Here is a 26,536-nt window from a genome sequence, read left to right as displayed (position 1 = left end):
GGTCTCCATTCTGGGCTGAGCAATGAAGAGGTCCTGCCAGGCTGTCCTGCAGCCACTGCAAAGCCCAGCGGCGTCTGTCTGTCCGCCAGCAGATCTCCCTCAGGCCGGAACTAGAGCAGCTAAGGCCTTTCTGCAGGGAGGACAGCTAGGGGAAGTTCTAGGAGCAGAAAGTGGGGCTGCCCCAACACTGCCCATCCGCCCCCACCAAGCACCTCGGCTCCTTCAATTCCTCTCTGGCACCCAGGCCCCTGGCCAGGACGCCTCCAGCTGAGCACGCCAGTGGGGCGCTCCCTTAGAATCCACACCTGGAGCCACCACCCAGGAGGGGGAGAAGGTGACTGTTTGGAACAGGGGCAGTGGCACCATTGGCACCAGGGCCAGCTGAAACCAGACTAGGCCTGACGCAATTGGCAGTCATAGCTATAAATAGCCAAAGAGAGCTTGAAATAGAACTGGGGGTAAGGGTAAAAGGGGGGACAGAGGGGTCGAATCCCAGAGCAGGTCCTGAGGAGATTTGGCCTGAGCCAGCAGATGACGCCAGAGCAGCAAAACAAAGACCCATTCTAGGGCACCACTCCACCCCACCCACCCCAGTTCAGTTGGGTGTATCCACCCAGAAACATGTGAGGAGGCAGGGTGCAGGAACTCAGCCATCCAGCTGGGCTGTGGGGCGGGGGTCGGGGAATGGCAACCTGCCCCTATAGCTCTCTCTGCCTTGGCTCCTGAGTCTGCAACCCTCCTCCTGACCCCTCCCAGGATTTGCAGAAAGAAGATTCTCACTCCTCTCCTCCCCTTCCTTCCCCCCCATCCCCAGCCAAGCCCCTGGCACAAGGAGACCCATTCAACATCGCTCACACACACCCACAGGGACGCAGGGTCACAGGAAACCAGGCCAGTCAGCCTCCCTGCTCTTGGGCTTACTTGCAGCATCTCACCTGAACCTCCTCCAGGTCAGATGCAGAAGCCAAGATCAGAGAGGCTACCCACCTGCCAGGGCTCACTGTGGAAATGAGGAAGTGACACCCAGATCCAGCCTACAAGGCAGGGAGCCCCCACTTCCTCTCCCCAGCTGTTGTCTCTTGGGGGGTGGGGGTTGGACCTACGCCCAGCCCAGACGACCACAGGGAGTGGCACTGAGAGCTCCCATGGGGTGGGGAACCCCAAGCACTGGGAACCAGAATCAAAGGGAGGACCCAGCGTCTCCTTCCTGAGACCCCCAGCCAGGCAGCGACTTCAGCTCGGGCTGCCCCAGAGGCCAACCCTCTCTGAGGTCTCCCACCCAGGTGCCAGGCTGCCAGCCCATCTCTGCATCTCACTGGTGGGCAACCAGTAGGGAGGAGAGCCGGCAGGCTGGTGGCTGGGAGGCTGGCGTTAGGGCTAGTGAAAAACAAGTGGATGGCGCGGGCCCAGGCTGATGAGGCCCTTCCCGTGAGTCACGCCAGCCGGAAATCCCGGGAGGGGCGGGATCTAGGGCAGTAGGGCGGATGGGGGAGGAGACGGATGGGGCCTTCACCTCTCCCGGCAGGTAGGTGGCTGCCCCGCACCTCCCCGAGGCCCAGGACTCAGAAGGGGAGGGGCCGCCCGGGCTGGGCGATGACGTCAGTCCCCGTGTGTGGCCGGGGGAGGGTGGTCATCAGTGAAGGGACGCGAGGAGCCCGCATCACACCCCGGCCCTAGGGGTCACGGCTCCCGGGTAGCCTAGATCCGCCGAGCCCGTCCCCGCGCAGACGCACAACCTGCGTGGCCGGCCAGGGATAGCTCCGGGCCCCGAGGCCGCAGGGCCGGGCGCGGGGGCGCCGCCGGCTAGGACCTCACCCGGGAAGTCGGCGCCCACGCCCCGGACGCCCAGCCCGCAGCCGGCGCCCCTCTGCGCCTGCCGCCTCCGAGAGTCGCGAGCGGGCTCCGGGGCCGGGCGGGGGAGAACCTGCTCCGCGCCCCGGGCACGGCCACCTCCCACGGCCTGGCCCAGGTGGGCAAACACCTGGCCGGGCACGGGGTGCGGGCGCCCCGGACTGCGCCGCCCCAGATCCGCCAGCCTGCCCGGGGGCTGCGTGCCCGAGCCCTCCCATCCGGCTCGGACCCGGGCTCGCCGGCCGCCCGCCCCGCGCACCGGGCCCGAGGGCAGAGAGCGGCCGGCAGCGCCACCTGCAGCCGGAGCCGGTGTCCCCGCCGCGCGCACTGCCCACCGCCGGGCCTGCAGGCGGGAGGAGGCGAGGCCTGGGGTCGGGTCCCCTGCAGTCCAGGCCCGCGGCGCCCGCCCAGCCTCCTTCCGAGCCCCTCCCGGCGGCCCACTCCCAGCCCCGGTCTCACCCGCATCGTCCTGCCTGTGACCGACCGTCACCTGCTCTGCACCTCCCCGCACACGGAGAGGCCTCAGGGTCACTTCTGTGCTGTCAGCTGCCCCAGCTCTTCTTCCAGCCGGATTTCTTCCTCGACCTTCGGACCCGGAAACGCCACGGCTGCCCGGTGCCACCTACAGAAGTTGGCTGATCCCTGTTCCAACACCCCGACTCCTTGACCGCCCCTTGCCCCCCCACCCCACGCCCGCTTCTCCGGTAGCTATAAACCTGGCCATCGTTCTGGACTCAACCCCAACCATACCGTCCAAAAATCACACCGCATCTCCCTGCTGGCAGGTGACACCAACTTCCGGTTTCCCAGCCCGGAGCCTCAGTCCACCGCTGCCCCCACCCACCTGCGCTGATCGCCCGCAAAGTGCCCCCCTCCGACCTTCAGGCCCCTTCCGCTCCTGCAAGGCGGCCCTCCCCTGTCTGTCTGGGCCCGGCGGCTCCTCAGCGGCCTCGCCCGCCCCCGGTGCAGGGCCGACCTCAGACCCCCCTCCCCCGCCCGGCCCTGCATTTCTGCACCGTCGTGCGCAGTTGTCCTGTCCTTTTGGGGGTCTGTCTCTGGCCCCAACTGCCAAGCCAGGGCCAGGCGCTGCGAGTCCGTGCTAGGGCACCAGCGGAGGGTGGGAGGCCGCGAGCTCTGGGACCACCAGCCGGTTCACTAGGGAGCTCTCCCCCCACCTCACTCACGTATCCAGCCCTGGGAACCCAGGCTGGAGGGGGGGTTCTGCAGAGGGCCTCCCAGACGACCTTTTCAGGGCCTCCACAGCCCAGAGCAGGTGTGAGCTGGGTTAGGAAATTCTCTTAGGGACCATCTGGCCCAGGAATGCTCGGGACCACCAAAGGAGTGTCCGAAAATGCGGATCCCTTGGCTCCCACCTAGCCCCCAGCCAGATTCATGGCACTGGAGGTTCACACAAGGCAGTCCCCCAGGAGCCTGCAGTGCAGTGGAAAATAAACCACAAGCCACGAGGCCTGCCATCACTGTGAGCTCAGTGGTTCCTGTGCAGGGGGCACGCTGCCCAGAGGAAGGGACAAGCAGGAAGGCTGCCTGGAGGAAGGGGCATTTGAGAGAGACCTTGAGGGATGAGTAGGAGTTGCCCAGGAGGAAAGGCATCCCAGACAGCAGAAGCGGCACGTGCAAAGGCCACACAGAGTCAACGGCTGGCCAGGCATCCACCCTAGGCCAGAGTAGGACCCAGAGGAGGGCAGAGGCTGGGGAGAAGGAGGGCTGGTCACCATCTGGGCAGCTAGGACTCTGTCCTCGGGGCGATGGGAGTGGTTGGGTCAGGTCAGTGCCTTAGAAAGGGCCGTTAGGGGTGGTTTCTCCACTGTAGAGGGGTGCTGGGTGTGGACCAAGAGGGCAATTCCAAACCCAGAGTGTCAGGGACCTCTTTCGTCTAGGGTCTGGCCTGCAGGTGATCCTGTGGGGTCTGTCCTCAGGGGGCACTCTCTGAAGGTCTAGGTGGTTGAGCCACTGCCTGCCCTGAACTCTCCCTCAGGGGGCAGAGACTCTGCCCTCCTGCACTCACCTGTCCCACCCCTGGCAGGTGGCCCACCACCCTAGCCTGAGTTTGCAGATAGCGCCCACCTTGCAAGGCTGTTCTGAGGATTCATGAGAGATACGTGTGCATAGGGGTGGACAGTGGAGCTCGACAGCTTCTCCAGGAGTTGGCACCTGGGCTCACCAAAACCAAACCCGTCGCAGTCCAGTTGATTCTGACTCATAGTGGCCCTAGGGGGCAGGGTAGAACTACCCCTTAGGGTTTCCAAGGGGGTAGGGGAGGATTCAAATTGCCGACCTTTTGGTTAGCAGCCATAGCTCTTAACTGCCACCAGGGCTCGCCGGGGTTCTGGTAATACTTGGGGAAGCCCGCATCACTTGCCTCACGTTCCAGAGCTGCTGGTTGTCCCCTGGGGCCCAGCTTCTCCACTTCACCGCAGGAACCTGGGGGGTAGGGGCAGAGCACACCTTGCCTGGATGCCCCTCCCACGAGTGAAGGACGATGAGGGAGGGAGGGTCCTTTCCCCATCACTCTCCCTCTCTCCTCTCCACCGCAGTGGGCAGGACCCTCATGGAGACCAGAACAAGACTGGCTCTTGCCTTCTAGGGGGAGGAGAATGGAAACGCCCGGGAACGCAAGTCAGGAAGGTGCAGGGAGTGCGGCGCCAGGCCTGGGGCCTAGGGCTGCGGGGAGGGCGCCGACATCAGGGGCGCAGCCGCCGCCTTTCCGGTGCTCACCCTGCCTGACTGGTTTGGAATGGGTGTCCAGAGACCAGGGGGAGGGCTAGGATGAGGCCAGAGAGGAGCTTCGAGCACCACCACGACCCGGACAGCGAGCGCTTCTGTGGGTTTGCGCCCTGCCTGCGACTAACTCCGGGTCAAAAACACCATTCGGTGACCTCCAGCCCATGATTGAGCTCCCTGTCGGTCTTCTCCATGGAATCCTAGGTCAGGAAACTGCTCTCTGCAGTTGTTGTTAGGTACCATGGAGTCGATTTTGACTCAAAGAGACCCCAAGTGACTGCCCCACAGGGTTTCCTAGGCTTTAATATTTACAGCTATAGCCTTTGATCTTCATCAGTAAGTGCTTCAAGTCCTCTTCACTTTCAGCAAGCAAGGTTGTGTCATCTGCATAATGCAGGTTGTTAATGAGTCTTTCTCCAATCCTGATGCCCCGCTCTTCTTCATACAGTCCAGCTTCTCGGATTCTTTGCTCAGCATACAGATTAAATAGGTATGGTGAAAGAATACAACCCTGATGCACACCTTTCCTGACTTTAAAGCACTCAGTATCCCCTTGTTCTGTTCCAGCGACTGCCTCTTGATCTGTGTAAAGGTTCCTCGCGAGCACAATGAGGTGCTCTGGAATTTCCATTCTTTGCAATGTTATGCATAAGTTGTTATGAGCCACACAGCTGAATACCTTTGCATAGTAAATAAATCACTGGTAAACCTCCTGGTATTCTCCGCTTTCAGCCAGGATCCATCTGACATCAGCAATGATATCTCTTCTTTCACCTCCTGTTCTGAATCCGGCTTGAATTTCTGGCAGCTGCCTGTTGATATACTGCTGCCACCATTTTTGAATTATCTCAGCAAAATTTTACTTGTGGGTGAGATTAATGATATTATTCAATAATTTCCACATTCTTTTGGGTCGCCTTTCTTTGGAATGGGCAAACAATGTCTTGTAATGGGCAAATCCGCTGCAAAAGACCTCTTTAAAGTGTTGGAAAGCAAAGATGTCACTTTGAGGACTAAGGTGCACCTGACCCAAGGCAAGGACAAAGAATAAGGAAGACCGAAGAAGACCTGACACCTTCGAATTATGGCGTTGGCGAAGAATATTGCATATACAGTGGAGTGCCAGTGCGCTCCTTTGGAATCGAGGATGATAAGACCTCGTCTCATGTATTTTGAATATGTTATTAGGAGGGTCCAGTCGCTAGAGAAGGATATCATGCTTGGTAAAGTAGGAGGTCAGCAGAAAAGAGGAAGACCTTCAGTTGAGATGAATTGACACAGCGGCTGCAACAATGGGTTGAAACATAGCAATGGTCATGAGGCTAGCACAGGACTGGGCAGTGTTTCATTCTGTCGTATATAGGGTCGCTATGAGCCAGAACCAACTTGACGACGCTGTCTTAGTCATCTAGTGCTGCTGTAACAGAAATACCACAAGTGGATGTCTTGAACAATGATAGGTTTATTCTCTCACAGAAGGCTAGGCTACAAGTCCAAATTCAGGGCACCAGCTCCAGAGGAAGACTTTCTCTCTCTGTCGGCTCTGAAGGAAGGTCCTTGTCATCAGTCTTCCCTGGGTCTCGGAGAATCTCAGTGCAGGAGCTTCAGGTCCAAAGGACATGCTCTCCTCCCAGCACTGGCACTGCTTTCCTGGTGGTATGAGGTCCCCGTGTCACTGCTCGATTTTCTCTTTTATATCTCAAAAGAGATTGGCTTAAGACACTATCGAATCCTGTAGATCAATATAACTGCCGCTAATGACTCGACGGCACTGGGTACCGGGTTTTAATCCATTTTATTACATCGTAGTGATAGGATTTACAACACCTAGGGAAATTACACCAGATGACGAAATGGTAGACAATCATAAAACACTGGGAATCATGACCTAGCCTAGTTGACAGATATTTTGGGGGGACACAATTCAACCCATGACGTTCCACCCTTTGGCCCCCCCAATTCATATCCTTGCCACATGTAAAAAATATTCACCCCATCATATCACAGCAAAAGTCTTAAATCAACTTCAAGTCCAAAATCCAAAACTTCCTCTTCATCTGTGAAATCTAGAATACAAGTTATCTGCTTCCAAAGCACAATGGTGCAACAGCCACAAGGTAGACATTTCCATTACAAACAGGAGACATTGGAGGGAAAGAAGGCATAACAGGCACCAAGCAAGTTAGCAGAACACATTACATTAGCCCTCAAGGCTTTGCAAATAATCCTCTGTTCTCTGAGCCAATTTACACAATGGCCTTGCCCTCCAAACTCTATGTATTGGCCACACTCCCTGAATTCTGAGAGGAGGCCCCTTGGCCCTGGGCTTCGGCTCTGCCTTCCAGGCCCACTGGGACAGCGACTCTTTTCCCTCGGCTTTAGGCGCCATTCTCCTAGTCCATCTGAGTGGTAACTCCACACTTAAAGACGCTAGAGGCCATGATTCCACCCTTTGAAACCCCAGAGGCTCTGGCCATACCTTTCTGAGACTGAGACAGCTCAGCTTCTTGTGTTTCTTGTCTCTTCAGCTTCTGCTTCCTGGTTCTTGGCCTCTTGGTTCCTCAGACCTCATGCCCACATCTGCCCTGCTGGGACATGTGTTTCAAAGCTCTGTAGCTCCACCAATGAGTGTCTGGAGGAAATCCACTCCACCAGGAAGCCTCCTGTGAACAGGAACTCAGCTGTATCACTCTGTGGGTCAGCTCTAGCACCAGTCTCCTGGTTCTGCTGCTCCCAGTTCTCTGCCGCTGCAGCTTCTCTGCCACTGCAGGTTCTCTGCTGCTGCTTGTTCTGGTTCTCTTCCTCTGCCACTTCTCTATCCATTCACAGTTTCAAAACCACTTCCATATTTTAGGTATCTGTTAGAGCAGCACCCCACTCCCGGTACCAAATTCCGCTTTAGTCATCTAGTGCTGCTATAACAGAAATACCACAAGTGGATGGCTTTAACAAAGAGAATACAACAACAACAAAAACAATCATTAGGGGAAGAATCCTTGAGGGCCCACTGGTTAAACACTTGGCTGCTAACCAAAAGGTCAGCAGTTCTAATCCACCAGCTGCTCCTTGGGAGAAAGATGTGGCAATCTGCTTCTGTAGAGATAACAGTCTCAGAAACCCTATGGGGCAGTTCTACTCTGTTCTAGAGGGTCGCTGTGAATCAGAATTGCCTCAGTGGCAATGCTTTGGTTTTTGGAATCTTTAAAGGAGTAGATTTCCAGGTCTTTCTCCTGTGGAGTCACTGGGTGAGCTCCAACCACCGATCTTTCCATTAGCAACCGAGTGCTTAACCATCGCACCACCGGGACTCCTTTGTGCCAGGGATTGCTGGTACTGAGAGAAGGCTGCAGCCAGACCTGGCCAACCAGCTGCTGGGGCAAGTCAGAGCTTGTACACACACGCTTGAGCTTTCATCTTGTTTTGAAAAGTTGGAAAACCTGTGACACTGGCCCTGGGCCAGGCCGCTATAACTGGCAGATCATCTCTGCAGACGGGACACACAAGCCCCTTCCCCTCAGATGCTTCCAAACCCACCTCTCTGCCCTCCTGCCCCCAACAGACGTGATCTGGGGGCACGGGAAGCTTGTTGCTGTTGTGACCTTCTGCATGATGGAGTGAAACACTGCCCAGTCCTGTGCCGTACCCACGATGGGTTGTGGATCAATCCTGTGTGATCTGTAATGTTTTCGGGGGCTGATTTTGGAAGTCGATCAACAGGCCTTTTTTCCTAGTCTGTCTTAGTCTGGAAGCTTTGTTGAAACCTGTTCAGCATCGTAGCAACATGCAAGGTTCCACAGACAGATGGGTGATGACTGTATTTGAGGTGTACTGGCTGGGTATTGAGCCCAGTTCTACCTGGAAGGTGAAGATTCTTTAATTTCTCTCCTCAATATTTTGTAGTTCTCAGCATACTAACCTTACACATATTTTGTTACATTTATCCCCAAATACTTCATGTTTTGTGATGCTATTGTAAGTAGTGTTCTTTTCAATTTCCCTTTCCAATCGAAAGCATATAGCAGAAATGCACTGGTGGTATAGAGAAGAAAAACAATGAAGTTTTGTGCACTGATCTGTGTCCTATGATCTTGCTAAACTCACTGGCTCTGGTAGGTTTTCTGTAGATCCTTTGAGGTTTTCTAGGCAGAAGATCATGTTGTCTGCAAATAAAAACCATTTTACTTCTTCTACATTGTTTAAAATGGAAACTCACTCCATTATCCCTCTTAGTGGCTTTATTTTTCTCCATAGTACTTGTGACTGCCTAACATACGATACGTTTTCTTTTTCATTGTCTGTCTACTCCCATTAGTCTGCAAGCCACATTGAGGGCTGATTTTTGTCTGTTTTAGTACTGTTCCAAGCACCTTGTAGGTACCTGGTTCATGGCGGGCCCTCAACACCTATTGGCCAAGTGGATGGAGGAGTTTGACCTCCCTGCCCAAATAGCAAACCCAGAGCAAAACTCCTTCTCCAAAGGTATCACAGAGATTAATGCCTCCATCAAAGACCTGCAGTATGCTGAGCTAACGATCCCTGGAGCATTCCAATTTTACTCCTATGTTTGTGCAGAAGACGTAGGAGTGTGGTGAATGGCAGTGGGTTCTTCTAAGTGTGAAGACTTGGTGACTCCAACTGCAGCTCGTCTTCCAGACGTGGTACCCTTAGTGGTAAGTCAGCTACTGATCAGGTCACCAGTTTGTCCTTCTGTCCCAATAAACAGATGGAGTAGTCATGGTTCTCTGTCTCTCTTTCTGTCTCCCGTTCCCATCCTCCTTTCCTCCAGAGAGAGAGACGAGTGATTTTCAGGAGTTGGCTCGCGCAATTGTGTTGGCTGGCCAGTCCAAAATTCGTCGGCCAGGCAGCAGGCTGAACACTCAGGCAGGCTGTCTATGTTACAGCCTTGAGGCCGAATTCCTTCTCCCTTGGAAAACTAAAAGAGCCCCTGTGGCGCATTGGTTAAGCACCGGCTGCTGACTGAAGGTGGGCAGTTTGAACCTACCAGCCGCTCCATGGGAGAAGGATGTGGCGGCCTGCTTCTGCAAAGTTTTACAGGCTTGGAAACCCTATGAAGCAGTTCTACTCTGTCCTCCTGGGTTGCTATGAGTCAGAATCGACTCAACCAATGGATTTTTGGTTTTGGTGAAGCTAAAGCTTTCAACTGATTGGATGAGGCCCACCCACATGATTGGGGGTAATCTCCTTTACTTAGAATCAGTTGATTGTAGATGCTAATCACATCTACAAAACACCTTCACAGCAGCATCTAGACTAGTGTTTGACCAAACCATTAGGCCTCATGGCCCATCCAAGTTGACACAGACGATTAAACATCCCCACAGAACACCAGAAGCAGTGTGCCGTCGTTGGCAGGATTAGTAGTAGATCTTCACCACCTTGCCTTAGGGTTATAGCAACTCTTCTGGTCTCCTCGCAAGCTAGTCCACACAGAATTTGATTGTTTCAGCATGCCTCAAGGCCTTAAGCCATTCCCTTGTATGGATGATGTCATGCTGATAAACACCGGAGCCCAGCAAGTAGGGAATCTCCAGACACCAAAATAAGACCTACAGTTGCCGAAGGGGTATATCCCATAAAATTTTAGGAACTTGCTACCCAGGTGAAGTTTTGGGGGTCTGGTGGCCAGGGAACATTAGATCGCCTCCTCCAAAATGAAAAACAAGTTGTTACACCTGGAGCCCCTTACCGTTAGGAAGATGTACATTTTGACAGGTGTATCAATTAGGAAACGTTTTTAGTTTAAAGTAACAGAAATTGAAGGAGCCCTGGTGGTGCAAACAATTAAGCACTTGGTTGCTAAACAAAAGGTTGATGGTTTGAACCCACCCAGCTACTCCACAGGAGAGAGACCTGGCTATCTGCTTCCATGAGATTAAAGCCAAGAAAACCCTATGGGGCAGTTCTACTCTGTCACATGGGGTCTCTATGAGTAGAAATTGACTTGCTAGCATCCAACAACAACAACAACAGAAATTGGGAGGTGGGCAGTGGTGGTTCAGGAGTAGAATTATCGCCTTCCATTTAGGACACCTGGGTTCGATTCCCAGGCAATGCACTTCAACAACGACCACTTAGCTGTCAGGCGAGGCTTGTGTGTTTCTCTGATGCTGAACAGGTTTCACCAGGGCTTCCAGACTAAGACGGATTAGAAACAAAGGCCTGGTGATTTACTTCCAAAAATCAGCCAATGAAAATTCTATGGATTCGAGCAGGCTGATCTGCTACTGGTCACCCTGACGGCGCAGGACGGGATAGTGTTTCATTCCTGTCCTGCATGGGGTCACCATGAGCTGGGGGCTGACTTGGCAGCTAACAACAACAGAAACTGGAAACAATGCTGACTTAATAAAAAATTCTCTCAATTAAAAGAAGTCCAAGGGTAAGACATTTAAGACTGCTGTAGCGGCCTCAGGGTTTCAGCAGGAACCGGAATCCTGTCTCTCTGCTCTGCCATCAGAAGTATCCTCAAAGTTGCCTTGTGGTCCAAGATGACTTCAAGAGCTCCTGCCATTATTTTCCTGTTCTAGGCAGGAAGCAGGAGACCGGGCAAGGGTTGGTGGTGGGGAGGGAGGCCAAAAAAAGCTTTCTTGGCAGCCCTAGTCAACAACTTCCACTTCCATCTCATTGCCCACCCTGCCAACATGGAAGGCTAGTAATAAAGTTTTACATGATCCTATTGTCCAGGGTTTCATTACTAAAGAATGAGAAAATAGATAAAATGGATATCGGGTGGTGTGATCGTTAAGGCTGTGTGTCACCTTGGCTGGGCTATGATCCTCAGTGGTTTGGCAGTTGCGACGTAGTTTGGCAGTTGTGTAATGATGTGATCACCTCCATGAAGAGATCTGATCTAAAGTAATCCCTTCCATGATGGGATCTTCTGAGTAGCCAGTCAGTTGTCGTGGAATTTCCTTGGCGATGTGGCTTGCGTCCAATACAGCATGTACCAACAACAACAACTGAGGGCGGGATGGAGTATAGATAGAAACTGGGGGCTGCATCCCAATGCAGGCAGGATTACCAAGGGCTCAGACTCCTCAGGATCAATGCGTTGGGTCACCTTACTAGATGCGGAAATGCGACCTGCTGAGTGAGGTGCTGGCTAAAGGCAACATGAAACATGGAATGAGAAGGAAAGTCATAAACAAGGACCATGGCCACACAGCCAGTGGTAGAAATGAAGACCCTAGCATATATTTGTATTTTTCCTCCCTCCTGAGTTTAAAACAAAAACCTAAACCAGCTGCTGTTGAGTCCGTTTCGAATGATGCGACCCCATGTTATCAGGGTAGACCTGCCTCCATAGGGTTTTCAACCGATGATTTTTTGGGAGTAGATCCCCAAGCCTTTCTTCCCAGGCATCTCCAGATGGACTTGAAGCACCAACCTTTTGGTAACAGCCAAGCGTGTTAAGCATTTGCACTACCCAGGGACTCCTGAGATTTAAAAAACAAAACAAAGAAAAAAAAACCCAATCCCTTGCTGTCGAGTCAATTTAGACTCATAGTGATCCTATAGGACAGAGCAGAACTGCCCCATAGGGTTTTCAAGGAGCACCTGGCGGATTTGAACTGCTGACCTCTTTGTTAGCAGCCATAGCTCATAACCACTCTGCCACCAGGGTCTTCCCTCCTGAGCCACTGTGTATAAAATGAGTTTGCTATTCTTTGTTGACTATCTCAGGTGGTCACAATTTTTCCCCACAAGCTTTACAGTTAGTAGTCCCTGACTTTCAGAAGTGTTCCGTTCCAAAGGCTACTCCTTCGTAAGTCAGCTCCGATGCAAGGCAAATACCTCATACTTTTTTTTTTTTTTTAGTTTTCATTATTTTTGCCTTTTATTATCAGTATGTTTATAAATCTGATCTTTATTTGTCTTTGGGGGTTGGAGACATGACATCTGAGAACGTTGATATCTGTAGCAACATTGTATGTAGCCATATTGCTAAGATGTACAAAAAAAGGGACGGTCGTAAGTATGGTTGGTCCAAAGCAGACTGAACCAACAAACCCACTGCTCTCGAGTAGACTCATAGCAACCTCATAAAACAGGCTAGAGCTGCCCTATGGGGTGTCACAGGAAGAGCTGGTGGATTCAAATAGCCAACCTTTTTTTTAAAAAAAAATAATAATTTTTATTGTGCTTTAAGTGAAAGTTTACAAATCAAGTCAGTCTGTCACATATAAGCTTATATACACCTTACTACATACTCCCACTTACTCTCCCCCTCACGAGTCAGCCCGCTCCCTCCTTCCAGTCTCTCCTTTCATGACGATTTTTGCCAGTTTCTAACCCTCTCTACCCTCCTATCTCCCCTCCAGACAGGAGATGCCAACACAGTCTCAAGTGTCCACCTGATACAAGTAGCTCACTCTTCATCAGCATCTCTCTCCTACCCATTGTCCAGTCCCTTCCATGTCTGATGAGTTGTCTCCGGGAATGGTTCCTGTCCTGGGCCAACAGAAGGTTTGGGGACCATGACCGCCGGGATTCCTCTAGTCTCAGTCAGACCATTAAGTCTGGTCTTTTTATGAGAATTTGGGCTCTGCATCCCACTGATCTCCTGCTCCCTCAGGGGTTCTCTGTTGTGCTCCCTGTCAGGGCAGTCATCAGTTGTGGCCGGGCACCATCTAGTTCTTCTGGTCTCAGAATGATGTAAGTCTCTGGTTCATGTGGCCCTTTCTGTCTCTTGGGTTCATAGTTATCATGTGACCTTGGTGTTTTTCATTCTCCTCTGATCCAGGTGGGTTGAGACCAATTGATGCATCTCAGATGGCTGCTTGTTAGCATTTAAGACCCCAGACGCCACACTTCAAAGTGGGATGCAGAATGTTTTCATAATAGAATTTATTTTGCCAATTGATTTAGAAGTCCCCTTAAGCCATAGTCCCCAAACCCCAGCCCTTGCTCCGCTGACGTTCGGAGCATTCAGTTTATCCCAGAAACTTCTTTGCTTTTGGTCCAGTCCAGTTGAGCTGACCTTCCCTGTATTAAGTATTGTCCTTCCCTTCACCTAAAGCAGTTCTTATCTACTAACTAATCAGTAAATAACCCTGTCCCACCCTCCCTCCACCCCCCCCCCGTAACCACAAAAGAATGTGTTCTTCTCAGTTTATACTATTTCTCAAGATCTTATAATAGTGGTCTTATACAATATTTGTCCTTTTGCATCTGACTAATTTCACTCAGCATAATGCCTTCCAGGTTCCTCCATGTTATGAAATGTTTCACAGATTCCTCACTGTTCTTTATCGATGCATAGTATTCCATTGTGTGAATATACCATAATTTATTTAAACATTTATCCATTGATGGACACCTTGGTTGCTTCCAGCTTTTCGCTATTGTAAACAGTGCTGCAATAAACATGGGTATGCATATATCTGTTGGTGTAAAGGCTCTTATTTCTCTAGGGTATATTCCGAGGAGTGAGATTTCTGGGTTGCATAGTAGTTCTATTTCTAACTTTTTAAGAAAATGCCAGATAGATTTCCAAAGTGGTTGTACCATTTTACATTCCCACCAGCAGTGTATAAGAGTTCCAATCTCTCCGCAGCCTCTCCAACATTTATTATTTTGTGTTTTTTGGATTAATGCCAGCCTTGTTGGAGTGAGATGGAATCTCTTCGTAGTTTTAATTTGCATTTCTGTAATGGCTTATGATCGAGAGCATTTTATCATGTATCTGTTAGCTGCCTAAATATCTTCTTCAGTGAAGTGTGTGTGTTCATATCCTTTGCCCACTTTTTGATTGGGTTGTTTGTCTTTTTGTGGTTGAGTTTTAACGGAATCGTATAGATTTTAGAGATCAGGCGCTGGTCGGAGATGTCATAGCTGAAAATTCTTTCCCAATCTGTAGGTGGTCTTTTTACTCTTTTGGTGAAGTCTTTAGATGAACATAGGTGTTTGATTTTTAGGAGCTCCCAGTTACCTGGTTTCTCTTCGTCATTTTTAGTAATGTTTTGTATTCTGTTTATGCCTTGTATTAGGGCTCCTAGGGTTGTCCCTATTTTTTCTTCCATGATCTTTATCGTTTTAGTCTTTATGTTTAGGTCTTTGATCCACTTGGAGTTAGTTTTTGTGCATAGTGTGAGGTATGGGTCCTGTTTCATTTTTTTGCAAACGGATATCCAGTTATGCCAGCACCATTTGTTAAAAAGACTATCTTTTCCCCAATTAACTGACATTGGTCCTTTGTCAAATGTCAGCTGCTCGTATGTGGATGGATTTTTATCTGGGTTCTCAATTCCGTTCCATTGGTCTATGTGCCTGTTGTTGTACCAATACCAGGCTGTTTTGACTACTGTGGCTGTATAATAGGTTCTGAAATCAGGTAGAGTGAGGCCTCCCACTTTGTTCTTCTTTTTCAGTAATGCTTTACTTATCCGAGGCTTCTTTCCCTTCCATGTGAAGTTGGTGATTTATTTATCCATCGCATTAAAAAATGACATTGGAATTTGGATTGGAAGTGCGTTATATGTATAGATGGCTTTTGGTAGAATAGACATTTTTACTATGTTAAGTCTTCCTATCCACGAGCAAGGTATGTTTTTCCACTTACGTAGGTCCCTTTTAGTTTCTTGCACTAGTACTTTGTAGTTTTCTTTGTATAAGTCTTTTACATCTTTGGTAAGACTTATTTCTAAGTATTTTATCTTCTTGGTGGCTACTGTGAATGGTATTGATTTGGTGATTTCCTCTTCGATGTTCTTTTTGTTGGTGTAGAGGAATCCAAGTGATTTTTGTATGTTTATCTTGTATCCCAATACTCTGCTGAACTCTTCTATTAGTTTCAGTAGTTTTCTGGAGGATTCCTTAGGGTTTTCTGTGTATAAGATCATGTCATCTGCAAATAGAGATAATTTTACTTCCTCCTTGCCAATCCGGATGCCCTTTATTTCCTTGTCTAGCCTAATTGCTCTGGCTAGGACCTCTAGCACAATGTTGAATAAGAGCGATGATAAAGGGCATCCATGTCTGGTTCCCGTTCTCAAGGGAAATGCTTTCAGGCTCTCTCCATTTAGAATGATGTTGGCTGTTGGCTTTGTATAGATGCCCTTTATTATGTTGAGGAATTTTCCTTCAATTCCTATTTTGGTGAGAGTTTTTATCATGAATGGGTGTTAGACTTTGTTAAATGCCTTTTCCGCATCAATTGATAAGATCATGTGGTTTTTGTCTTTTGTTTTATTTATATGGTAGATTACATTAATGGTTTTCCTAATATTAAACCAGCCTTTTTTGCATACCTGGTATAAATCCCACTTGGTCGTGGTGGATTATTTTTTTGATATGTTGTTGAATTCTATTGGCTAGACTTTTGTTGAGGATTTTTGCACCTACGTTCATGAGGGATATAGGTCTGTAATTTTCTTTTTTTGTGGTGTCTTTACCTGGTTTTGGTATCAGGAATATGGTGGCTTCATAGAATGAGTTATGTAGTATTCCATCATTTTCTATGCTTTGAAATACCTTTAGTAGCAGTGGTGTTAACTCTTCTCTGAAAATTTGGTAGAACTCTGCAGCGAAGCCATCTGGGCCAGGGTTTTTTTTTGCTGGGAGTTTTTTGATTACCTTTTCAATCTCTTCTTTTGTTATGGGTCTATTTACTTGTTCTACTTCTGATTGTGTTAGTTTAGGTAGGTAGTGTTTTTCTAGGAATTCATCCATTTCTTCCAGGTTTGCAAATTTGTTAGAGTACAATTTTTCGTAATAATCTGATACGATTCTTTTAATTTCAGTTGGGTCTGTTGTGATATGGCCCATCTCGTTTCTTATTCGGGTTATTTGTTTCCTTTCCTGTATTTCCTTAGTCAGTCTGGCCAATGGTTTATCAATTTTGTTAATTTTTTCAAAGAACCAGCTTTTGGGTTTGTTAATTCTTTCAATTCTTTTTCTGTTCTCTAATTCATTTAGTTTGGCTCTAATTTTTATTATTTGTTTTCTTCTGGTGCCTGATGGATTCTTTTGTTGCTCACTTTCTATTTGTTCAAGTTGTAGGGACAGTTCTCTGCTTTTGGCTCTTTCTTCTTTTTTATGTGTGCGTTTATCGATATAAATTGACCTCTGAGCATTGCTTTTGTTGTGTCCCAGAGGTTTTGATAGGAAGTGTTTTCATTCTCATTGCATTCTATGAATTTCTTTATTGCCTCCTTAATGTCTTCTATAACCCAGTCTTTTTTGAGCAGGGTGTTGTTTGGTTTCCAAGTATTTGATTTCTTTTTCCTAATTTTTCTGTTATTGATTTCCACTTTTAGGCCTTGTGGTCTGAGAAGATGCTTTGTAATATTTCGATGTTTTGGATTCTGCAAAGGTTTGTTTTATGACCTAATATGTGATCTATTCTAGAGAATGTTCCATGTGCACGTGAACAAAAAGTATACTTTGCAGCTGTTGGGTGGAGTGTTCTGCATAAGTCTATGAGGTCAAGTTGGTTGATTGTAGCAATTAGGTGTTCCGTGTCTCTATTGAGCTTCTTACTGGATGTCCTGTCCTTCTCCAAAAGTGGTGTGTTGAAGTCTCCTACTATAATTGTGGAGGTGTCTGTCTCACTTTTCAGTTCTGTTAAAGTTTGTTTTATGTATCTTGCAGCCCTGTCATTGGGTGCATAAATATTTAATATGGTTATATCTTCCTGGTCAGTTGTCCCTTTAATCATTATGTGGTGTCCTTCTTTATCCTTTGTGGTGGATTTAACTTTAAAGTCTATTTTGTCAGAAATTAATATTGCTACTCCTGCTCTTTTTTGATTGTTGTTTGCTTGATGTATTTTTTTCCATCCTTTGAGTTTTAGTTTGTGTCTCTAAGTCTAAGGTGTGTCTCTTGTAGGCAGCATATAGACGGATCGTGTTTCTTTATCCAGTCCGTGACTCTCTGTCTCTTTATTGATGCATTTAGTCCATTTACATTCAGCGTAATTATAGATAAGTATGTGTTTAGTGCTGTCATTTTGATGCCTTCTTGTGCGGCCTCTTTGTGCCTTACTTTTTTGTGCTGAGACGTTTTTCTTTGTAAATTGTGTGTGCCTCATTTTCATAGTAGTCGAATTTATGTTTGCTGAGTTGTTATGTTTTTCTTGGTTTTTATTTTGAGTTATGGAATTGTTAGACCTCTTTGTCGTTACCTTAATATTTACCCCTGTTTTTCTAAGTAAAAACCTAACTTGTATCATCCTATATCACCTTGTTTTCCTCTCCATAGGCAGTTCTATGCCTCCTGTATTTAGTCCCTCTTTTTGATTATTGTGATCTTTTACATAATGACTTCAAGAATTCCCTGTTTTGAGCATTTTTTTTCTTTTTAAAATTAATCTTAATTTGTCTTTGTGATTTCCCTATTTGAGTTGATATCAGGATGTTCTGTTCTGTGACCTTGTATTGTGTTGGTATCTGATATTACTGATTTTCTGACCAAACAATTTCCTTTAGTATTTCTTGTAGCTTTGGTTTGGTTTTTGCAAATTGTCTAAGCTTGTGTTTATCTGTAAATGTTTTAATTTCACCTTCATATTTGAGAGAGAGTTTTGCTGGATATATGATCCTTGGCTGGCAGTCTTTCTCCTTCAGTGCTCTGTATATGTCATCCCATTGCCTTCTGGACTGCATGGTTTCTGCTGAGTAGTCTGAACTTATCCTTGTCGATTCTCCTTTGCAGGAGACCTTTCTTTTATCCCTGGCTGCTTTTAAAACTTTCTCTTTATCTTTGGTTTTGGCAAGTTTGATGATAATATGTCTTGGTGATTTTCTTTTTGGATCAGTCTTATATGGGGTTCGACGATCAAATAGCCAACCTTTTGGTTAGCAGCTGAGTTTTAACCACTGCACCACCAGCACTCATGAATGGGAGGACTACCAGTACGACAGCGATAAAGGAGGAAGGGGCATCTCCCAGCACCGGCAGTAGCTGATGAGACTTGGGCTGGCCCCCCCTTTTTTTCCCCCCAAATTTATCACATTTTCTTTATTGCCCCCTCTCCCTGCCCCCCACCCCTCATTTTAATAAGTTGCAGACATGATTGGCCTCTTGTCCCTAGCTACTTCAGTGTGTATTTCCTAACTACAAAAATATTCTCCTTCATAAACACATCACAATAATCAAAATCAGGAAATTAACATCAATACAATACTATTACCTAGTGTATAGGGGCTGGCCCCTTTTAGTGAGAGGTGAGCATGGTTTCCAGTATAGAAGGGGCAGTTGTGTTATGGTGGGCAGCACCATTTTTCTTTTTGGTTCTGTCTGTTTTTTCTTAAATATTTTTATTGTGTTTTAGGTGAAAGTTTACAAATTAGTTTCCCACTGAAGAAATTGTATATGAAGTATTCCATGACATAGGTTACAATCCCCACACTGTGTCAACACCCTCCCCAGTTCCTCCCTGGGGTCCCTGTTTCCTTTCATCCGGTTTTCCTAATGCTTCCTGCCTTCTCATCTGTACTTTTGGGCAAATGTTGCCTTTTTGGTCTCGTGTCATTGTCCTTTCTATAAAGCATGTTCTTTTCGGGTGTTATTGTTTATTTTATAGGCCTGTCTATTGTTTGGTTGGAAGGTGGTTTCCGGGAATGGCTGCAGTTCCAAGTCAGAGTCATGTCTTAGGGCCATAGTTCCTCCAGCCTCTATCAGCCAGTAAGTCTGGTCTTTTTTTTTTTTTTTTATTAATTTGATTTTTTGTTCTACATTTTTCTCCCGCTCTGTCCGGGCCCCTGTATCATGATCCCAGTCAGAGCAGGCAGTAGCAGTAGCCAGGTACCATCTAGTTCTTCTGGTCTCGGGGTTGTGTAGGCTGTGGTGCATATAGTCTGTTAGCCCTTTGGATTAATTGGTCCCTTGAGTATTTGGTTTTGTTCACGCTCCTTTACTCCAGAAGGGAAGAGACCATTAGTTGTATCTTAGATGGCTGCTCACAAGCTTTTAAGATCCCAGATACTACTCACCAGAGTAGGATGTTGAACACTGTTTTTATGCACTATGTTATGTCAGTTTACATAGATGTCCCTCAAGTCTTTTTTTTTTTTTTTTTTGAGTATAGGTAGAGTGTTTGTTAATATAGAATGGTTTATTTGTATACAAAGCATAGAATGGTATTTGTTAGTGTAAAGCTGCAAAATGGTGGATTGCAGTGGGCAGTTTCTATTCTTCCCTCTCTTTCAGCATCTAAACTTCCTTCCTGTGAATTCCTTCATATGAGGCCAGACCTGCCTGTCACTCTGGAAGTTGCCAGCCCTTCAGGCAGCCAGGATGTGGGCAGTGACCTAGGCTTCCGGGTTAGCAGTCCCCACCCAAGACTGAGCTGGAGGGAGGATGGCACAGAATCCATTCCAGCAGCAGCTGCCTCCCTTTTCCAGGGGCAGCATCCCAAGGGGTAGCACTCAAGAGTACTGGCTTCCGGTACCCAGTGACAGCAGGAAGCAGCAGTAGTAACCGTCCCTTTGCCAGCAGCAGCATGTCCAGGGTTAGCACTGCTACCCAGTGACAGCAGAGTCTTCACCATCCCAGCTCTGTAGTGCCTGTATTGGGTAAGAAGGCCTTTAGTTGTAAGGAGCAGAAATTCCCATAGGGGTTTGCATCCCCCCCTGCTTCAAGAACTCAGGAGGAAGGCAGCCCCGGACTGGAACAGTTATCCTTATTCCAAACACCTCCTGCCTTTTCCCTCCTTGTTTTTAGCCAGTGACTTCCGCCATTGTGGCCCCAAGATGGCTCCTGTGCCGCAGGCCTGGTGCCTACAAAGGGAGGCTGGGGTTGGGACATGTCCCATGCCAGCCTCTCCCGCAGAGGAAGTCTAAAATGATGTGGTGGCATCATCTGAGCCCCTCGCCCAACTTAACGAGGAGGAAAGAGAATCACCATCAGCGTCAGCCCAAAGCTGATTCCTGTGAGGTGCAAGTCAGACATACATCCACCCACCAGCCTCTTCATCAATTCTGACACCAGCTGTCCCTCCCACAGCTTTCTCTACTTCTCTGCTGAGTTCAATAATTCATTGCAATGGCCACAAACTCATAAACCATACTTATAAGGTTTATTAGGGAAGTAACAAGCTATAGTTCAGGACACAGTTCTTTGATCTGGACAGCCTCTTGTCAGCCATGCCTGCAGGCAGGCCTCTCTCTGGCCCTCGGCCTCTCAGACATCAGCCCCTCGGGCCTCTCGGGCCAGCTCGGCATCTACCCTACTCGGGCAAGTGTCACAAAGTCCTTTAATTCCACCGATAATGTGCCCACAGGCACCCTGCTCCTCCAGCAAACCTCCTGCCCAAATGCGCTCAATTTCTCACTCTGTGGGCTGGCAAGTACACTATGCCATCTCTCGCTGGTCTCCTGATTCTGCTGCTGCTGCTTCTCTGCTGCTGCTTCTTGCCGTCTTCAGCGTCACAGCTCTCTCTCTGTCTCCTGGGTCTGGGAGGTTCTCAGGGTACGGACCCTGAGTCCGAAGGATGTGCTCCGCTGGCATCTCTTCTTCTTGGTGACAGTCAGATCTGCCTGTCCGCCTCTGGGGTGGCTCATTTTAAGCCTAGCGAGGTGGCAAAAGTGGCCAATCTCATTAGGGTTCCACAGACCTTATTTGCGTGGTCTCATCCCTACAAGGGTACCATGCACCTCATTTGCATTACTAGCAAGCTGTTCGATCCTCTTGGTGGGACACAAGCACCTTATTTGCATGGTTACAAGTACAGGGTGAGAAAGGCCACATGAAAGTGATCTATCACACTGCAGGAAGGTACAGGAGAGGGCTCAGAACAGAGAGCATCGTGACTGGATGCAGATCTCAGAAGCCTGGTTCTCCTGGAATTTGCAGGCTGCCCAACACTCATTAATATATTCCTTCACTTTAAACCTCTCTGTTGGTGGCGACATTGAGCCCTGCCTGGTACTTAAACCTCCTGGGCCTACAGAGAAGGCAGGGTGGGCAGGAGGGGACCTGGAGGAGGTTGGGACAAGTTCACATGAGGCCAGGGGGGCTCCCCTGGATGTGTGAGGAGTGGCTGCTTCCCCCTGTCTGAGGATGAGCTGAGCTGGCCCTGGTGCAGTCTAGCCGGCCTGAGGAGGTCATCTGTCTGATGTCCTGCCTGTGACGTTGCACTGTAGGGGATTCTCCTCCCCAGGCCGCAGAGCTGTCCTGTTATGGAGGAAGCAATGGAGGTGAAGGAGCTGGACCCAGGGCCAGTATACTATAGGATCCAGGGAGAGTCTCCTAACTGTCTGTGCTCTGAGGCTCCTTTCAGCCCTGACAGCTGCCAGGCCCGTTTGCCTCTGTATAGCGCCCCTCGCAGTCTGCTGGAGCTCACACTGGGTGGAGGGTGGGTGGCCCTGTCTCAGGATGTGCCTTCTCTGGGGAAGACAGGAGGACTTGTTCATTTCTCTGGACAGGAGGGAGTGGTATGCACTGCTGCTTTCCTGAAGCCTGGGTCTACGGACAGCTGGTGACAACGGTGGCCCACATTTCTCAGTCTCTGCATGCAGACAATGGTGTGGATGACAGACAGGGGCCTGGTGTCAGGGAGCTTACAGTCCAGAGGGAGAGGCAGTTACACAAACACACCTCAGTTCGGTTTTGATGAGTGCAGGAAAGGAGAGCAACAAAGCCGGTAAGAGCCAGGCAGCTGGGTACCTGTCTTCATCCTCTGGGGTGGGGCAGGGCTGGGCAGGACCCCTGGCCCTTCACTCCTGAAGGAGGAACCTGAGGCGCCTGGGTGGTGTGCTACGGGCTGGGACCCTCCTGCGAGGCAGGCAACCCACCCTGGGGACCGATGGCGGCCTCCGCGGCTCAGGCAGTGCAGCCTCCTCCGCTCTAGGTCTACCTTCCTTGCAGCGTCTTCTAAGGTAGGGGAACTGAGTGCAGTTGTTTCACAGGTAGCCAGTGAGTGCCCGCCGTGGGCCAGGCTGTGAGATAGAGTGGCAGCAGGACAGACAGCGCACAGGGTCGGAAGTCGCAGGGAGGACACAAGGGGAGGCCCAGGGGCACCAGCAGAGACCCGGGGGGAGGGGAGATCCGGGCGCAAGGGTAGATCCCCCAGCGCAGGGGAGACAGGGCACTAGGGGAAACCAGGCGGAGCAAGGGGAGACGAGGGGGGGGGGAGGGCGCCAGGAGACAGCCAGGGTGCTAGGAGAAACCAAGGAATTGGGTGGGGGGGAGAGGGGGGTGGGAGAGGCAAGGGGAGACCAGAGGGCGTGAGGACAGCCAGGGTGCTAGGGAGACGGGGGTGTGTGTGTGAGGAGAAAACCGAGGCTCTAGGGAAAACCAGGGGTGCGAAGGGAGACCCCGGGGTGCAGAGGAGACCGAAGACTCGAGGGGAGAGATGGGGGAGGGCTAGGAGAGGCCGAGGGTGCGAACAGAGACCCTGGAGCTTAGTGTAGACCGGGCACTAGGGGAGAAGGAGAACTCGAGGAGAGGACCGGGATGCGAGGGAGGATACGGTGCGTTAGAGGAGACCCCTGAGCGCAGAGGAGACAAGGACGTGAGAGGAAACCGGGGGACGTGAGCGGAGCCGGGGGTGGGGGGGGGGTGGCAGGGAGACCCAAGGCGCAGGGGAGAGACAGGGTGCTAGGGGAGACCGGGGAGCTAGGGGAGACGGGGGAGCTAGGGGAGACCGGGGGAGCTAGGGGACACCGGGGACGCGAGGGGAGACCGGGGGAGCTAGGGGACACCGGGGGAGCTAGGGGACACCGGGGGAGCTAGGGGACACCGGGGAGGCGGGGAGACAGCCGGGACGCGAGGGGACACCGGGCACTAGGGGACAGAGCGGACGAGGGAACCGTGGACCCGAGCGGGAGAGCCGGGGTGCCGGTTCCGGCACAGCCGCAGGCGAGGCCGCAGGGCCGCAGGGACTACATTTCCCAGGCGGCAGCGCGCGGTGCGTCACTTCCGGCGGCGGCCGGGACGGCGGGCGGCACGCGCGTGTAGGAGCAAGCGAGCGAGTGTTTACTTCCGGCCGCCGCGGGCTGAGGGCCGAGCGTGTCGGGCGGCCGGCTGGCGGGCGGGCGCGGGGCGCGCAGCCATGGACTGGCTCATGGGGTGAGTGCGGGCGCGTGGACGGGCGCCGGCCGAGGGCGGCGGGAGGAGGTCGGGGCGCCGGGGGCACCGGGGCTCCCTCGAGGTCCGGCCCAGGAGACGCGGCGCGGGCTCGGCCGGGCGGGGTGGAGAGCGCCTGGGTCGCCGGGTGCCGCGGGCCGCTCCTGGATCACCTTCCCCTCAGAGCCGCCGGCCGCTCCGGGAACACCTTCCCCTCAGAGCCGCCGGCCGCTCCGGGAACACCTTCCCCTCAGAGCCGCCGGCTGCTCCGGGAGCACTTTCCCCTCAGCCGCCGGCCGCTCCGGGAACACCTTCCCCTCAGAGCCGCCGGCCGCTCCGGGAGCACTTTCCCCTCAGCCGCCGGCCGCTCCTGCAGCACCTTCCCCTCAGAGCCGCCGGCCGCTCCTGGAGCACCTTCTCCTCAGAGCAGCCGGCCGCTCCTGGAGCACCTTCCTCTCAGAGCCGCCGGCCGCTCCGGGAGCATCTTCCCCTCAGAGCCGGGGTCCCTCCGGGAGCACCTTCCTCTCAGAGCCGGGGTCCCTCCGGGAGCACCTTCCCCTCAGAGCCGGGGTCTCTCCGGGAGCACCTTCCCCTCAGAGCCGGGGTCCCTCCGGGAGCACCTTCCCCTCAGAGCCGGGGTCCCTCCGGGAGCACCTTCTCCTCAGAGCCGCGGCCGCTCCTGGAGCATCTTCCTCTCAGAGCCGGGGTCCCTCCGGGAGCACCTTCCCCTCAGAGCCGGGGTCCCTCCGGGAGCACCTTCCCCTCAGAGCCGGGGTCTCTCCGGGAGCACCTTCCCCTCAGAGCCGGGGTCTCTCCGGGAGCACCTTCCCCCCAGAGCCGGGGTCCCTCCGGGAGCACCTTCCCCTCAGAGCCGGGGTCCCTCCGGGAGCACCTTCCCCTCAGAGCCGGGGTCCTTCTGGGAGCATCTTTCTCTCAGAGCCGGGGTCGCTCCGGGAGCACCTTCCCCTCAGAGCCGGGGTCCCTCTGGGAGCACCTTCCCCTCAGAGCTGCCCACCGCTCCTGGAGCACCTTCCCCTCAGAGCCGGGGCCGCTCCAGGAGCACCTTCTCCTCAGAGCCGGGGTCCCTCCGGGAGCACGTTTCCCTCAGAGCCGGGGTCCTTCCGGGAGCACCTTCCCCTCAGAGCCGCCGGCCGCTCCTGGAGCACCTTCCCCTCAGAGCCGCCGGCCGCTCCGGGAGCACCTTCCCCTCAGAGCCGGGGTCCCTCCGGGAGCACCTTCCCCTTAGAGCCGGGGTCCCTCCGGGAGCACCTTCCTCTCAGAGCCGGGGTCCTTCTGGGAGCACCTTCCCCTCAGAGCCGGGGTCCCTCCGGGAGCACCTTCTCCTCAGAGCCGGGGTCCCTCCGGGAGCACGTTTCCCTCAGAGCCGGGGTCCTTCCGGGAGCACCTTCCCCTCAGAGCCGGGGTCCCTCCGGGAGCACCTTCTCCTCAGAGCCGGGGTCCCTCCGGGAGCACGTTTCCCTCAGAGCCGGGGTCCTTCCGGGAGCACCTTCCCCTCAGAGCCGCCGGCCGCTCCTGGAGCACCTTCCCCTCAGAGCCGGGGTCCTTCCGGGAGCACCTTCCCCTCAGAGCCGCCGGCCGCTCCGGGAGCACCTTCCCCTCAGAGCCGGGGTCCCTCCGGGAGCACCTTCCCCTCAGAGCCGGGGTCCCTCCGGGAGCACCTTCCCCTCAGAGCCGGGGTCCTTCCGGGAGCACCTTCCCCTCAGAGCCGGGGTCCCTCCGGGAGCACCTTCCCCTCAGAGCCGCCGGCCGCTCCTGGAGCACCTTCCCCCTCAGATCTGGGGTCCCTCCGGGAGCACCTTCCCCTCAGAGCCGGGGTCCCTCCGGGAGCACCTTCCCCTCAGAGCCGGGGTCCCTCCGGGAGCACCTTCCCCTCAGAGCCGCCGGCCGCTCCTGGAGCACCTTCCCCCTCAGATCTGGGGTCCCTCCGGGAGCACCTTCCCCTCAGAGCCGGGGTCCCTCCGGGAGCACCTTCCCCTCAGAGCGGCCGGCCGCTCCTGGAGCACCTTCCCCTTAGAGCCGGGGTCCCTCCGGGAGCACCTTCCCCTCAGAGCCGCCGGCCGCTCCTGGAGCATCTTCCACTCAAAGCCGGGCGTCGCTGGCTGGTGGCCTGGTCGCCGGGAGGGAGGAAGGGTAGGGAGGAGCTGCTCCGTTCGGCCGGCTTCCCCTGCTGCGTGCCCTTGTGCTCAGCCAGCTGGGGAGGAGACTGTAGAGAAGCAGAGTGGACAGTTCCTCTCAGCGAAGTCATCTGCCTTGTCTTCTGCTGTCCCAGTGCTTTTGAGTCGTGCCCCTGGGGAGCCGGGGTCGTGCTGCAGAGGTCTGGGGTGGGGTCAGAGCCCCTGGGGGGTGCACATGGCTACGCAGTCATCTGCTGAGCAAAGGGTTGGAGGCTTGATCCACCCAGAGGGACCTCGGAAGAAAGGCCTGAGTAGCCACCCTGAAAAAGCAGTCACTGAAACCGTTTGGAGGCACACGTGGGTTTGCCATGAACCAGGGTCCGCTCAGCTGCGCTGCTCTGGGTTGCGGGCCTGGGGAGGTGTTGGTGTCGGTTTTGGGCTAGTGGGAAGTCTCGTCTAGACGTTAAGTCCTCGAGTGAGGTGGGAGGTTTGATGTACAGTTTACATTCGGTGTCCCGCAACCCCTGTAGTGTGTTTGGAGATGCGGTGGGTGCTGTCCAGGTGGCGGAGGAGATGGCGGTGACATTGTCTGCCTGCAAGTGCCATAAAGTCAAAGTGCAGGGGGAGGCCAGGGAGGACAAGCAGCACAAGGGGACGAGTAGAGCGGCCACAGAGAAGTGCTGAGCACGGCAGGGCTGGACACAGGCGGAGAGTGGAGTTGGCGTGTGTGGGTGACCAAGAGACAGCCCTGGGGTAGGAGGGCCGTCGCTGTCACGGGT

At 52.1% G+C, this 26,536-nt stretch overlaps 1 protein-coding gene across 2 annotated transcripts in view; it reads left to right on the top strand.

The window, feature by feature from the left end:
• The first annotated feature begins 23,550 nt into the window (after window positions 1-23,550).
• MOB2 (MOB kinase activator 2) overlaps window positions 23,551-26,536 on the top strand; it is a 59,610-nt gene continuing 56,624 nt past the window's right edge. The window contains exon 1 of one of the 2 annotated variants that reach the window (XM_010601667.3): window positions 23,551-23,625. In XM_010601667.3, coding sequence (XP_010599969.1) covers window positions 23,609-23,625 — 17 coding nt within the window. In that variant the 5' untranslated portion in view covers window positions 23,551-23,608. The remainder of the gene's footprint in view (window positions 23,626-26,536) is intronic. The other variant, XM_010601666.3, reaches the window with a different exon arrangement.

The sequence above is a fragment of the Loxodonta africana genome, chromosome 7 (genome assembly GCF_030014295.1).
Source record: "Loxodonta africana isolate mLoxAfr1 chromosome 7, mLoxAfr1.hap2, whole genome shotgun sequence".
NCBI lineage: Eukaryota > Metazoa > Chordata > Mammalia > Proboscidea > Elephantidae > Loxodonta > Loxodonta africana.
The sequence above is the reverse complement of the archived record's forward strand: the minus strand, read 5'-3'. Positions and strand labels throughout refer to the sequence as shown.